This window comes from Corvus moneduloides, chromosome 22 (assembly GCF_009650955.1).
Source record: "Corvus moneduloides isolate bCorMon1 chromosome 22, bCorMon1.pri, whole genome shotgun sequence".
In the NCBI taxonomy this organism is placed as follows: Eukaryota; Metazoa; Chordata; class Aves; order Passeriformes; family Corvidae; genus Corvus; species Corvus moneduloides.
Genome location: NC_045497.1, coordinates 5316085 through 5329909, shown reverse-complemented (window position 1 = coordinate 5329909; position 13825 = coordinate 5316085). Strand labels below are relative to the sequence as shown.

Genomic DNA, 13825 nt, shown 5'->3' with positions numbered 1-13825 from the left:
AGTTTGGCACCCCAGGATTCAATGGTCCTGCTTTTAGAAAAGGAGGCAAAAGGTAACAGCTGCATGAAGAGGTGTTGCTCATAATGCAATATAGGGCAGAGATGTTTAAAGCTCAAAACTGAGAGAGACCAGGATCCCTTAGAAAGCCAGGAGTTAATGAAATACAGTGGTGACACCCTAACATCAGAGACAACGTCCCCAGCATCTCTAACATCCCTGGAGGGTAGTGGGAACAAAGGGACAAGTGAGGCTAGCTCAGGAATATCATCCAGAACTAGGAGCAAGGTCCCTGTAGAGAAGAAGCTTATAGCACTGCTCAGACAAGTGGTAGGGCCAGATGGGGGAATAACAGAAGTTAAAGCACCATTTACAGCTCTGGATTTAGATACCTGGAGGGAGGCAGCCAGAATGTATAGAAAAGACCCTGAAAAGGTAGCAAAGAGGTTTGAATTAGTTGTTAGAAATCAGGATGTTGATTGGGATGTTAATGCTATCAGAGCTAGCTGAAACAGAAAAAGCAGCTGTAATATCCACGGCAAGAACACATGTGCAGGGACAAATAGCTACTGGGATATTACACGGTAATGTAGATAACATTTTCCCCACGGAAGATCCACATTGGGACCCAAATGATCCACAAACATATCCGTTTTTGGTTAGATACAGGAAATTAATACACTGGGACTGCTAAACACTATACCTAAAATGTTTAATTGGTCATTGTTGTTCAGTATTCACCAGGAAGCCACTGAGTCTCCAGACTCATTTGTAGAAAGGCTAAGGGATAATATGAGGAGACACACTACACTGGATCCAGCTTCTGAAATCGGGCAGTAACAGTTAATATCCTTATTAATGGATCAGTCAGCGCCAGCTATACGCAGAAAATTGCAAAAGGTCAGGGAACCAGATAACGGGAACTTAGAGAAACTTTTAGCAGCGGCGTGGGAAGTTTATAAAAACAGAGCACAGCCCCTTACGGTCATGGTTGCCCAGGTTAGGGGACCGAGATTCCCCAGGGGTGGGAGGAGGCCTCCACCTGGGGGGCAAAGACAGCAATGCCCAGCCCCTAACCAATGTTTACTGTGTGGCCAGCTCAGGCATTGGAAGCGGAATTGTCCTATGAATCGTGCCGCGATTCCGACGACACAATCATCAGCCCCGCCAGAACCAGTGACTGTAGCACAACTGTATCAGTAGTGACAGGGACTGGCTGGTCCCTCCCTAGCCGACCCGCTGGTTAAACTTAGGCTAGGGGAACGGGAGGTGGAATTTTTGGTAGGTACTGGAGCCACGTTCTCAGTCCTGAATCAGACTTTTGAGTCCTATAAGCAATGATTATGTCCAAGTTATTGGGGCCACGGGGAAAACAGAAAAAGCCTACTTTTTAAGACCCTTAAAATTTACATTAGGTAAAAAGATGGGAATACATCAATTTTTATATCTTCCAAATTCACCAAAGCCACTGCTAGGCAGAGATCTATTAACTTGGTTAGAAGCAAAAACAGAATTTACAGAATAAGGAATGAGACTACAGGTTCCTGAGGAAAAATTAATTATGGCCTTAAGTTTAGCAAATTTCCCTGAAAGAGGAGAAATACCCATGGATAGTGAAATAACAGATCAAGTGATCCCACTAGTATGGGATGTTGAAATTCCAGGGAGATCAAAATGGGCTTCCCCGGTGATTACTGAACTACTGGAAGGTGCACAACCAGTGTCAGTTAAACAATATCCACTAAGACAAGAAGCACGAGTGGGAATAGAACCAATAATTGCCAAATTTATTGATCAAGGGTTGTTGAGAGAGTGTAGGTCTCCCTATAATACCCCAATTCTACCAGTACAAAAGCCAAATGGAAGTTATAGATTGGTTCTGGACCTAAGGGCAATAAATGCAATGACGAAAACACTTCATCCCGTAGTGGCCAATCCTTACACTTACAAAATTACAGAGTGACTGGGTGTGGTTTTCAGTTTTAAAGGATTCTTTTGTCTGCCATTAGCTGAAAGCAGTCAGGAAATTTTTGCCTTTGAATGGGAAAACCCCAGAACAGGGAGAAAGAGTCAGCTCACATGGACTGTATTGCCACAAGGATTCAAAATAGCCCCACGATATTTGGAGATCAATTAGCCAAGGAACTGGAAGCCTGGACACCGCCACTTGGAGAAGGTACACTCCTGCAGTACGTTGATGACCTACTGATAGCAACAAGGACCTGTGAAGACTGCAAGGACTGGACTGTAAGTATTTTAAATTTTCTGGGACTAAGTGGATATAGGGTCTCCTCTGAAAAGACTCAGCTAGTCCTCCAAAAAGTTAGATATCTGGGATATGAACTGGTGGGAGGAGAGAGAGCCTTGGGAAATAACAAGAAGGAGGCAATTTGTCAAATGCCCTGGCCAGCTACAACCAAAGACCTGAGAACTTTTCTGGGAATGACAGGATAGTGTAGGTTGTGGATCTACAACTTTGGACTAATTGTGAAACCTTTATACCAACTCCTGAAAGAAACTGGGGGAACTCACCTATGCTGGACACCAGAGACTAATAATGCATTGATAACTCCGAAACGTGAGTTGATGCAAGCTCCAGCACTATGCATACCAGATGTCACTAAACCTTTTCTGTTGTTCTCACATGAGAGGCAAGGACTGGTGCTGGGACTTTTGGCACAGAAGCTGGGACCATACAAAAGGCCAGTGGCTTATTTCTCCAAGTAGCTGGACGTGGTCAGCCGAGGATGGCCCGCCTGCCTGCGTGCAGTGGCAGCCATCATCCTGAACATAGAGGAAGTTTGCAAGTTCACAATGGGCCAGCAGATGACTGGTTTTGTCTCTCACACAGTGTCAGCAGTGCTCACACAGAAAGGAAATCACTGGTTAATCCCATCTCGCTTTCTCAAATACCAAGCTGTTCTAACAGAATCGGAGGATGTGAGTACCAACATCTTAAATCCAGCAGCTTACCTCCAGGGCAAAGCTACTGAGGAGCCTGTACAGCATGACTGCATTGAAACCATGGAGGCAGTTTACTCCAGCCGCCCGGACCTAAAGGACTCTCGCTAGAAAATGCGGACAACTGGTTCACTGATGGGAGCAGCTATGTCAAGAATGGTAAGCGGTTTGCTGGGTATACAATTACAACCACAGACGCCGTCATCGAAGCAAATCCGTTACCTGTGGGGACATCTGCTCAAAAGGCTGAGGTAATAGCCCTGACTTGAGCCCTGGCATTAGCTGAAGGAAAACCTATCAACATTTGGACTGATACAAGGTATGCCTTCGGGGTGGTACATGCTCATGGGGCTATTTGGAAAGAAAGGGGTTTATTAACCTCACAGAAGAAAGAAATCCAGCATGCTACTGAAATCTTACAGTTGCTGGAAGTGGTGCTAAAACCTTCAAAAGTGGCTATGATGCATTGTAAAGGACACTCCCAGGGAAGCACCATCCCTGAACTAGGAAATGCTATGGCAGACAAAACCGCAAAGTCAATGGCTAGTGGGGTTCAGATCCAAGCCCTAGCTCTAATCCCTTCTAACATCCTTATGGGTGAAAACTCCCCACCATACAACACTGATGATTTAAATTGGATACAAGAAGAAAAGGGACAAATGGGAACAGACGGGTGGGCTAAAATAAAGGGTCTCATACCCAGAAAACTGTTAAAATTATTTATCCAGAGCGAACATTCTAAGACACATTGGGGAGTTGATGCTCTACATAACCACTTAAAGGACAAAGTGACAGCACCAAAATTAAAGGAGACAATTGAGGACATAACTTCCACTTGTGAAATCTGTCTTAAAAATAACTCTAATACCACTGTTAGGCTAAACACAGGGACTGTCCCTAAAGGAGCTTTACCAGGGGATGTGTGGCAAATTGACTTTTCTGAATTACCTAGAAGAGGGGGATATCTTTTAGTCCTCACAGACACTTCTTCAGGTTGGCCAGAAGCTTTCCCTTGTAGGACAAATAAAGCTAGAGAAGTTGTTAAAGCTTTAGTACAAGAAATTATTCCACGATTTGGGGTGCCTTGGGAAATTAATTCTGATACGGGATCACACTTTGTAGCCCAGGTGGTGGTGCAGGGAGTGAGTAGTCATCTACTGGGTATAAGCTGGCAATTACATGCACCATACAGGCCTCAGGCAAGTGGGCAAGTAGAAAAGATTAATCACTTAATAATACAACAATTTGCCAAAATTTGTCAAGAAACTAATTTATATTGGTATCAGGCTCTGCCCATGGCTTTGCTAAGAATTAGGGTAAAACCACGGTTTAAAGAAAAACTAAGTCCCTTTGAAATTTTGTATGGAAGGCCCTATGGAACAAATGTGATTCACAATGACAGTGTGGCTCTGTTAGGGCAAAGCTACTTAATAGGTTATGTAAAGCATTTAGGTCAAAAATTACAATCAATGTGGACTACAGTTGTTAATTGTCAACCGCCACCACCTGATAAACCCTTTCACAATGTGAATCCAGGAGACTGGGTTTATGTTAAGTCTCTTTCAGGAGATCCACTTCAGGAAAAATGGGAAGGACCTTATCAGACACTGCTGACCACTCACACAGCAATTAAAGTACAAGGAAAACCAACTTGGATCCATTATACAAAGACAAAACCTGCGCCAAAACCAGAGTGGGAAGCAAGAACAGGACCTCTACGCCTTCAAATACAAAAAATCAACACAACATGATTTGGACCATATTAGTGGCACTGGTAACTGGGGCGGGTGCATGGGATCAAAATACATACCTTCTATTGCTCAAAGGTGTTGTTGAGAACTTTAACTGATTGCTGGATATGCTCCCAGCTGCCTGAAAATTCTGCTAGAGGCTTTCCTTTGGTTGGGACAACATTCCCTAATACAACAGAAATCCATGCTGCACTTAGTACTAATAATCTTTCACATTATGTCAACATATCCCTAGACCAACTTCAGTGGAAATTAGAGCTTGAGGAATCAATAAATGAGTCCTCACTGGTACCCTGTGTGCAGCGGTGCTGGGAGGAGTCTATACCCAAAAACTCAGGAGGAAATAAGATGGATTCCAAATGTGGGAGCTTAACATTTATAGGCAGCTACCCCAACTGCTCAAGTTTTTGGACCTATGGGGGGGGTTAACATGTAGAATAAGAATCAAACGAGACGAGGACCAAAGCCCAAGGGTTGGCCAGTGCCCTCATGACAGGGTTGGTACTGGATATATGGACACAGTGCCTATAAAGTTTTACCCTTAAGATGGCAAGGCCGCTGTGCGATAGGACGAGTATTTCCCCACATTAATGTTGTCTCTCAACTACAAGGCTTGCTCCAGACTTTTATACACAGCACCAAAAGGACATCAAACCCCTTGATAGATAGACCCACTGGATTTCACAGCTTTGCGAGGTGGTTTATACCCAGCCTCGGAGTAAGTGAGCTAGAAAAATCAATAGTGAATCTTTTCACTGCCGTAGAAACCATAATGAATGCCACTGCAGATGCCATAAGAACACAGCAAATCGAGATTAAGAGCATGTCACAATTGGCTATACAGAATAGACTTGCATTAGATTTGCTGTACGCCAAAGAGGGAGGAGTATGTACAGTTATAAATACAAGCTGTTGCAGTTATGTTGATTTAAATAAATGCATAGAAACAGATTTGCAGACAATTCTGGACAAAACACAAACATTGCATCAGATCACCTTAGATGACACTTCTTGGGGGTTTAAAGACGTATGGGACAAACTTACAGCGTGGTTACCCAACTTATCCTGGCTTAAACAATTGTTCGTAATAGTTATTTCTATAATTGCATTGTTATTTACTGTTTGCATTAGTAGTTACTGTTGTACAATTTTATGTACTTGGAATCGCAATGCTTATGCTCAATGGCAAAAGCACAAACTTAGAAGCAAGATAGAGAAGGGTACTTACTTTCAAGGCATGCAAAATTTGTAAAGAATTACAAATGACCAAAGAAAAAGGGGGGATTGATAAGACTGATCAATAGTTAACTCATGCAAGCACAGTTAACTATTGGGAGACAGCAAATGTTGATCACAAAACCTAAGAAGCAGGATTCACCTTAATCTTCTCAAAATAAGAGGAACAAGAATTTACTTGAGACCAACACAGAAACCACTGAATCATTCTACAAAGGACTGTGCATGCTCCAGAAAGAAAGGTGAAAAGTGCATTGTGCTGAAGACTACTGATCTTCATCAGAAAGACCCCTGAGGAAGAAGAGGCACCTTCCTCAGTGAGACCACCAGCACACACCACGCATGTGTGACACATATGCTAATGATATTAATGACTTCTGAGAACTAATTTGTATAACCACTCCTATCTCAAGGAATGTGATGACTATTCATGAATTTTACCCATAATATTGTGTTGTAGGAAGTGCCAGTGTGTGTGTTTGGAGGAGTGATCCCCCACGCACCTGGTGCCGAATAAAGCAAATACCCGCTTCTTGGACTCTGTCTCTGAAGTGTCTCTTGGCCTGGTTTGGGTGATTCAAAGTCAGACCTTCAATTAGAGGAAAATCGTATCTAATTCTCCCTATTGTTTTGCTTAACAATTCATGAAAGGTAGTCTACGCACTTGGTGACAGCTGTGTTGATAAGGGAGAATGGGGACCTGAGATAGCCCTTCTTGGTTGTATTTTAAAATTAGAATTCTGGATTAGTCTCAGTGATTCAAGTGTAGAGCAAGACTGTGGTTCTGTGTCCTGGTGTCCCGGTGGAGCTCTGCTTTAGTGTGGTACATTAATGATGCCCTCAAGTTGTTCTACATGGCCAGAACTGTGTGCAGCTCTGTGTCACAGAGACATGGCTTTCAGCAGGACCTGGATGCTCTTAGGATGTTTTGGAAGCACAAAAGCTATTTCTCTCCCTCTTATAGGAACTTCATGTAGCTAACAAAGGGGCCTAAAGCTGCCTTTAGTAGAAACTCCAGGAGATTTCAGGAATACAAATAGGAACATAAAACTGCTAGCTTTGCTCTGAAGCTCTGCCCATGGGAGAAACCAGTGTGAAGTTTAATTATTTTGTCAATGAGAATCTCCTATATTACAGAAATTGTCTTTCCCTCCCTTCTAGTCTTGTGCTTTCTTTCCTTTTTTCTTTCTAGTTTGTTGCTGTGCAAGGCTCCCTTTTCCCTGTAGGAAGGAACAACCGGGTAATTGAAATGGAACACTAGTGAAGATTTTTTTATCTGAAAGTCAGCATTAATTAGTCAGGTCAGTTGTAATTAGCTTCCTCATCTGTCACTGCTTCTCTCCAACTTGCCCATGACTTTCTTCTATCCTAGGTGTCACTGAAAAAGAACTGTCTTGTGGGAGCTGCATGGGTGTTTTTCCTGGTTGAGGTGCGAGTGACAATCCCTATGGGGCTATTGAGGCTTAAGCTGGATCTCATCTGGAGGAAGCCTGTTTGCTTTGGAAATAACAGAGGGAAGCCCAAGAGATCTAAATGCCTACCCAAACCAGCTGAATCAGTGCCTCTTCTCTAAAGAAACAGACCCAGGGCTCCAAGGAGTGCTCTTATCCTCTGCCTCTTTCAACCTGGCCCAGGTTAGGCTTGCGCAGAAGTGAGGCAGAGCTTTAATGAAGGCTGCGGGATTAAGTTCTCTGTGTATATCCTGGAGCTGAAAAAGTAATTGGGCCATGATACAGTGCTGGGAGTCTCTGGATAGTGTGAGAAGTGATGGAGGGAAAACAGGCCAGCCCCCAAGTAGAATTCAAGCAGAAAAAATGCATTTCAATCCCCTTCTGACTAATTTGGGGGTTTATCTCCCCTGCCAATTCCATTTGCCCTGTTTTGGGTTGGATAAGCTTTCATCCTGACCCAGGCAGGATCTGAGGAAGGCAGCAAAGCTAGATGAGTCCCAAGGGCAATGCTAAGTGTGCCATGTCTGGCTTTGGAGCTGAATCACGTGATGAACTCTCTCCTGAAAGGAGTGCAGAGCTGTGGATGCAGGCATATGCTTACCCTGCATGCAGAGGGAGGTTGGCACTGCTGGGGACAGCCCAGGTGCTACTCACCCTGCCCTTGCCTCTGTCCCAGACCAAATCTTGATCCTTCCCTGACTCAGTTCTCACATGACTGTATATAAGGGCTTCTCCAGAAATTTCTGTGCTGGAGTTCACACCAGTGCCAGAATTGGTGCCAGTCTGCAGCTACAGTGTAACGTGTTGGTCACCAGATATGTAGGTACCCATGTATTACAAATTGGGGGTTGCAGTCACCATGACAGTTGATGGAAAAGCCAGAGGGAGATGCCTGAGATCTGATCCTGATTCCTTGAGGGACTACCCAAAAACAGAGGCTAGACAAAATTAAGAGAATAAGAAGCAGTTATATTTATTGAAGGGCCTTCAGGTACATTAGGGCAGACAAAGCCCACCCAGGGGCTACACCCAAAATGGACAATGGGTCACAGGGTTTTCATACTTTTATAAGTTTGGTCCATTTGCATATCAGGGTTAATCCTCCAATTACAGCTTCAGGTAATGAAGTCATTTACCCCAAGTGTGCTCCCCCCAACTCACTTCTGTTTACATTTCTCGGGGCCTGAGACTGTAAGGTGTCCTTGAGTTTCAGGCCTAGAGAGGAATTGTTTTGTCTGACCAAAATGGGAGAACAGTAGCTAACAGTCTATATGGAGTAAAGAATTACAGGATATGGAAAAATACAAGAGCTAAAATCCTAAGGCATCAATCCCATCCTTGAGTTGAGGATTTATTTCTTCGTTAAGAAAGAAGATGGTGTGATCCCTTTTCTGCTGCCTTATTATTATGTCGCTCTCTCTCATTTCCCTTTCTTGTCACATGCGGCTCTTCTGTCTCAGGATTAGAATCCTTTCCCTCCTTCTCCTCAGTAACTCAATAAAATGGGATGTCATTATGGCTCTTTACCTCTCTTTCTAAAGAGAGAATACATATACTTGTTCAGATCTCACAGTAACTCCTTTCTGTTGAAGGAGAGCCCAGGCCAGTGGGAGAAGAGTCAGGGGTAGAGGGGAGGTAACTGCAGGTACACACCAACCTGCCCAAATGGGATGAGTGAGGTTTGCACCTGAGTTCCTGCAACACCAATCTACGCTAATGTGAACTGGAGTTGTAGCTTGGCTGTGCGTTAGAGGCTGAAGGGTGACAGTCCTTGTCAGCTAGTGATGGAGGGGGGTCACACCAGCCAAGGGTGTGCTGAGGATGCCTGGCAAAGGTGAGCAGTGTGGGGTGGCCTGTGAGCTGGGGCCGACAAGGTGCTGTGTTGGGGGGGCTGGTATGCCAGCAGGCTTTGGACACATACCTTGTCAGCCTGGATGGGATTATGGCTGAGTTTGGGAGTGTAGAGTGTGAGAGAGAAGGCAGGATTATGGTAAGAATCTTCCAGGAGAGGATTAATTTGCAGATTCAGAGACTTGGGAAAGCCTCCTCCCTGTCATGATGCAAATAAGGCTCTGCAAGCAACAACACAAGAGCATGTGGATCTGTGTTCCCATAAACCCTGAGCAGTACCTGCAGTCCAGTGCCTGTCCTGGGCAGCATCATTTTTATGCTCTTGGCTTTGCCCCAGTGCCAAGGGCTCATACAGTGATCCATGTGCATTCAAGGAAACTTTCAGGCACTCCTTGGTTGTTTAGGATTATGCATCCTGAATATTAAAGAAATCTCAGCGGAGTCCAAAACCAGCTAGATTACTCCTGACCTTTCCAGAGGCTTGAAAAGAAACACACCCCTGCCCCCCGCTTGTTTTCCTCTTGCTGTCTCGGTCCTTCATGTGAAGGGGGCAACAACACAGAAGAGTTCTGTGAGCTGTCCTCTCTTCACTCTATTTCTCAGCCTGCTGAGGTTTGGAGGTCTGGCAGGAGAGGGACTGTGGCCATCTGCCGGCAGTGGTACCTGTCTGTTTTTGTACTGAGATGGCAGAGCAGGAGGCTCACATGTGCCCTCCTGCACAGTCTCCACAGTCTAGCTTGAGGTGGGTGAGCCACTGCATGAGCCTAACCAGGGTGAGGGGCTGGGAGAGCCCCTGCTCTCACACTGACAGGAAGGGTGGGATGTTTTGAGACGTGACCAGTTGCAGATTAAAGGCACTGATGAACATTCCTGCTTTCCTTGGTGTGGGCTGGAGCAGGGGTCTGGAGCTCGGAGGTTACCTGTTCTCCACAGGTTCTGTGATGAGGGGAACACTCTGCCCAGACATGCACAGATGCTGTTCAGACCAGACTGAATCCCATGGGAGCTGCTGTGGATCCCGTGAACTCTCTGTGAGCAAAGCCACTGGCATTGCTCAGACTGACCAGAGCCAGAGAGGTTGCTGTGACCCTTGCTGCTTTGCACAACACTCCTCTGCCAGGGAGCATTTTTGTCCCACTGCTTTTCCTCTTGGTCCAGGTTCATGCAGCTCCTAGGCCTTCTGAGGACCTAGAGTTTAAGAGGTACTGGCAATTTATATTTCTGCTGATATAAGGCCTGTTAAAATAGCAACACTGGTTAGAAGCAAAGCTCGTAAATTGTTTCTGGCCTGTGTGTAAATTGCTTTCAACTCCCAGGGTCAGGTAACAAACGGAACCTGTTTGTTCATTCATTCAGTGAGGGGGGCTACTGGCTTTGCTGCCTGGACCCAGAAAAGGGAGTGACACTTACAGGGTCTGGGGTTTGCTCTCAGGGACCACCACCTGTGGATCCCTGGCTTGGGAAGCCACTATGAGACACCCAGGGAAAGTCTGGGAACCTGGGAAACCCCTGCTAAGGAGAGCACCTCCCAGGGATTATCCCTTTCTTTCCTGACCAAGTCTGGGCTGATCAGGGAGGGTTTCCTCTTTCATTCCATGAAAGCAGTAACTGCTTTTTCTTCCTGGTTGTTCTGTGGGAATGGGAAAAATGCACTCCACTAACAATATCCCACAGGAGTGGAAGGAAGGCAGGTTGATCAGTCCTTTCCCTTCCCATGCTGCCAGTGGATATCCCTTCAAGGACTAGAGCAGGGTCACAGTGAGTTCTCAGAGGGGGTGGTGTGTGCGTGTGTCTGCAGGTGTGGGTGTGTGCATTTCTGGCTCTGTGTGCACACATATGCATGCTTTGTGGGAAAGATGAATACTGCTGTAAATAACTGGGGGAAATCTATTGTCAGTTCTAAGGAGAGGAAGATACACTCCCTTGCATTTTGTATCTGGTAGCATGAACTATTCCTGGGTGTGAGGACCAGGTTAGCTAATTAAATGTTCCTGCTGCTGCAGTGTGAGCAACATACTATGAATCCCTGCAGTCTCCATGCCTGGTGCTCCTGGAGCCATGCAGAGCCTTCCTCTGCCACAGCACTGGGCTCTGGGACTGTCACTTGAACTTTTTCCTCTCTGGTTCCTCTGCCAGGCAGAGTGTGGGATACCTCATGGCAAGGCTGTTGTTTCAGTGGCTGTAGCAAATCTGTGGGGTTTGGAAGGAGTGCCCCTGGGGGAACTGGAGCGTGCCTCCATCCCAGCTCTGCTGCTGGGACTCTGTGGATTCACGGCTGTGCCTGTGACACCACTGCTGGGCCTCGCTGATTGTTCTTCTCTACCTGTGAACAGGTGCTGACATGGACACAGAGGATGACCCATTGTTACAGGATGCCTGGCTAGAGGAGGAAGATGAAGAGGTAGCCTTCAGCTCCCGGAAGAGGCAAGAGGGTGCTCTGTTGTGTGGGAAAAGCCCGTGCAGAGTCAGGCCCCTGTGTGTCACGCTGCCTGTGTCTAGCTTCTGGAATATTGTTGGCTGGGTGTTTACCAACCCATACTGTGCTGGCTTCATACTTTTCCTGGGCTGTGCCATCCCTGCTGTGCTTGCTGTTGTCATGTTCCTCCACTACCCAGCCCTGGATATTGACATCTCCTACAACGCTTTTGAGATCCGCAACCATGAGTCCTCACAGCGCTTCGATGCCCTTGCCTTGGCCCTCAAATCCCAGTTTGGGTCATGGGGGAGGAACCGCCGGGATCTGGCTGACTTTACTTCGGAAACCCTGCAGAGACTCATCTTTGAGCAGCTCCAGCAGCTTCACCTCAATGCTTCCCATCTTGGGGTCAGTGCACGGGTCAAACGCAGCCCCCCAGAGGGCAGGATGAGCTCCCTGCAGCCCCAGGCCCACCTGAGCCCAGGAAACCAGACTTCCCGAATCGGGAGAGGAGCCCCGCGGTGGGACTACTCTAGCACTTACATCAGTGCCAACACACAGACACATGCTCACTGGCGCATTGAGCTAATTTTTCTGGCTCGGGGGGACTCTGAGAACAACATCTTTACCACAGAACGCCTGGTCACCATCCATGAGGTTGAGCGCAAGATCATGGACCACCCTCGCTTCCGGGAGTTCTGCTGGAAGCCCCATGAGGTCTTGAAGGACCTGCCCCTGGGTTCTTACTCCTACTGCTCCCCTCCCAGCTCCCTTATGACCTACTTCTTCCCCACTGAGAGAGGAGGGAAGATTTACTATGATGGCATGGGACAAGACCTTGCTGACATCCAAGGTGAGCTGAGGGCTGTGGGCAAGGGCTGGCATGTTCAAGGAATGCCTCTCCTCAGGTTCAGGCAGTCACTGGTGTGCAGCTAAGAGGGGTGACTGCCTTGTATGGAGAGGAAGATGCTGCTGGGCTGTGCCTTGAAGAATCGTCTTTTCTGCACCAGGGCCCCTTTTCAACCCTGCAACTCCAGTCACAGTTCACACAGACCCCCACAGGCAAGTGAGGGGGTGTCCTGCATGGTACAGATGTCTTCTACTGACCCTTGTCCCCTGTAGATGACTGTGGTTGACTAGAGCAATGCCACTGCTTGAACAGACGATAGGGATGAGCTTCCCTGCACTACAGAGCAGATTAAAGAGGTCTGTGGGGTGCTCCGGCAGCTTGTGAGTCACCAACTGGAAAGGCTCCTATAAGGAGAGGAGGAGAAAGGCCCTGCCTCCTCCTGCCAGCTCTGTACCCTGTACTGTGCACCTCTAGTAAAACAGAGGCTCTGGGTGGTGACAAAGAAGTGACTCATGAGGAGTCTATGGGTGTGATGTAGCTGTGGGATGCACCCCTTCATCTGTCACAGAACAGAAGCAGGATGTGAGTCTTTGCAATCCAGGTTTCCCTGACCTTCCTTGCTCTCTGGAAGGCAGCTGCAGTCAGCATCACTCTGACAGACAGGATGACTCCCAGTTTCCCTGTGGCAGACTAGACCCTGTGCCTTGCCAAGACAATTAAGCAGGACCTAACGAAAGTGGTGCTGCTTTCTCCTTCAGGGTCCCTGGAGCTGGCCATGACCCACCCCGAATTCTACTGGTATGTGGATGAGGGCTTGTCTGCTGAGAACATGAAGAGCTCCCTGCTGCGGAGTGAGATCCTCTTTGGGGCACCACTGCCAAACTACTACTCGGTGGAGGATCGCTGGGAGGAGCAGCGCCGCAAGTTCCAGAACTTCGTCATCACCTACGTGGCCATGCTGGCCAAGCAGTCCACGAGGTGAGGGTGTGTGCAGGTGGGAGTGCACAAGAGCAGGGAAGGGCAGAGGATGCAACAGACCTTTCAGGGTGCAAAAGCTCTGCCTTAAGGTTCACACCAAGGCAGAAGTGCCTTTTCCACTCTGATAGCCACATTCTATTTGGCCTCACTGGGAAGGCACCAAGCACAGAAGGCTTGGCATGCTAGCTTGGACTACTGGTCAGTCTCGAACAGTGGCCATGGCATAATGCTCCAGATGAAGGAGAAAAAGCATCTCCACTGAAGCTGGGCTCAGGCATGGAGTTGTAAATGAGGGTGGGGAGCATATGGCAGAAAACCACTCATATGCTCCCCT

The 13825-nt window shown here is 47.0% G+C and overlaps 1 protein-coding gene across 1 annotated transcript in view; it reads left to right on the top strand.

The window, feature by feature from the left end:
• The window catches only part of DISP3 (dispatched RND transporter family member 3), a 47498-nt gene that overhangs the window by 14353 nt on the left and 19320 nt on the right, over positions 1-13825 (top strand). Inside the window, exons 2-3 of the mRNA XM_032131687.1 lie at positions 11581-12516; positions 13272-13491. Of these exons, the coding sequence (XP_031987578.1) occupies positions 11589-12516; positions 13272-13491 (1148 nt within the window). The 5' untranslated portion in view covers positions 11581-11588. The remainder of the gene's footprint in view (positions 1-11580; positions 12517-13271; positions 13492-13825) is intronic.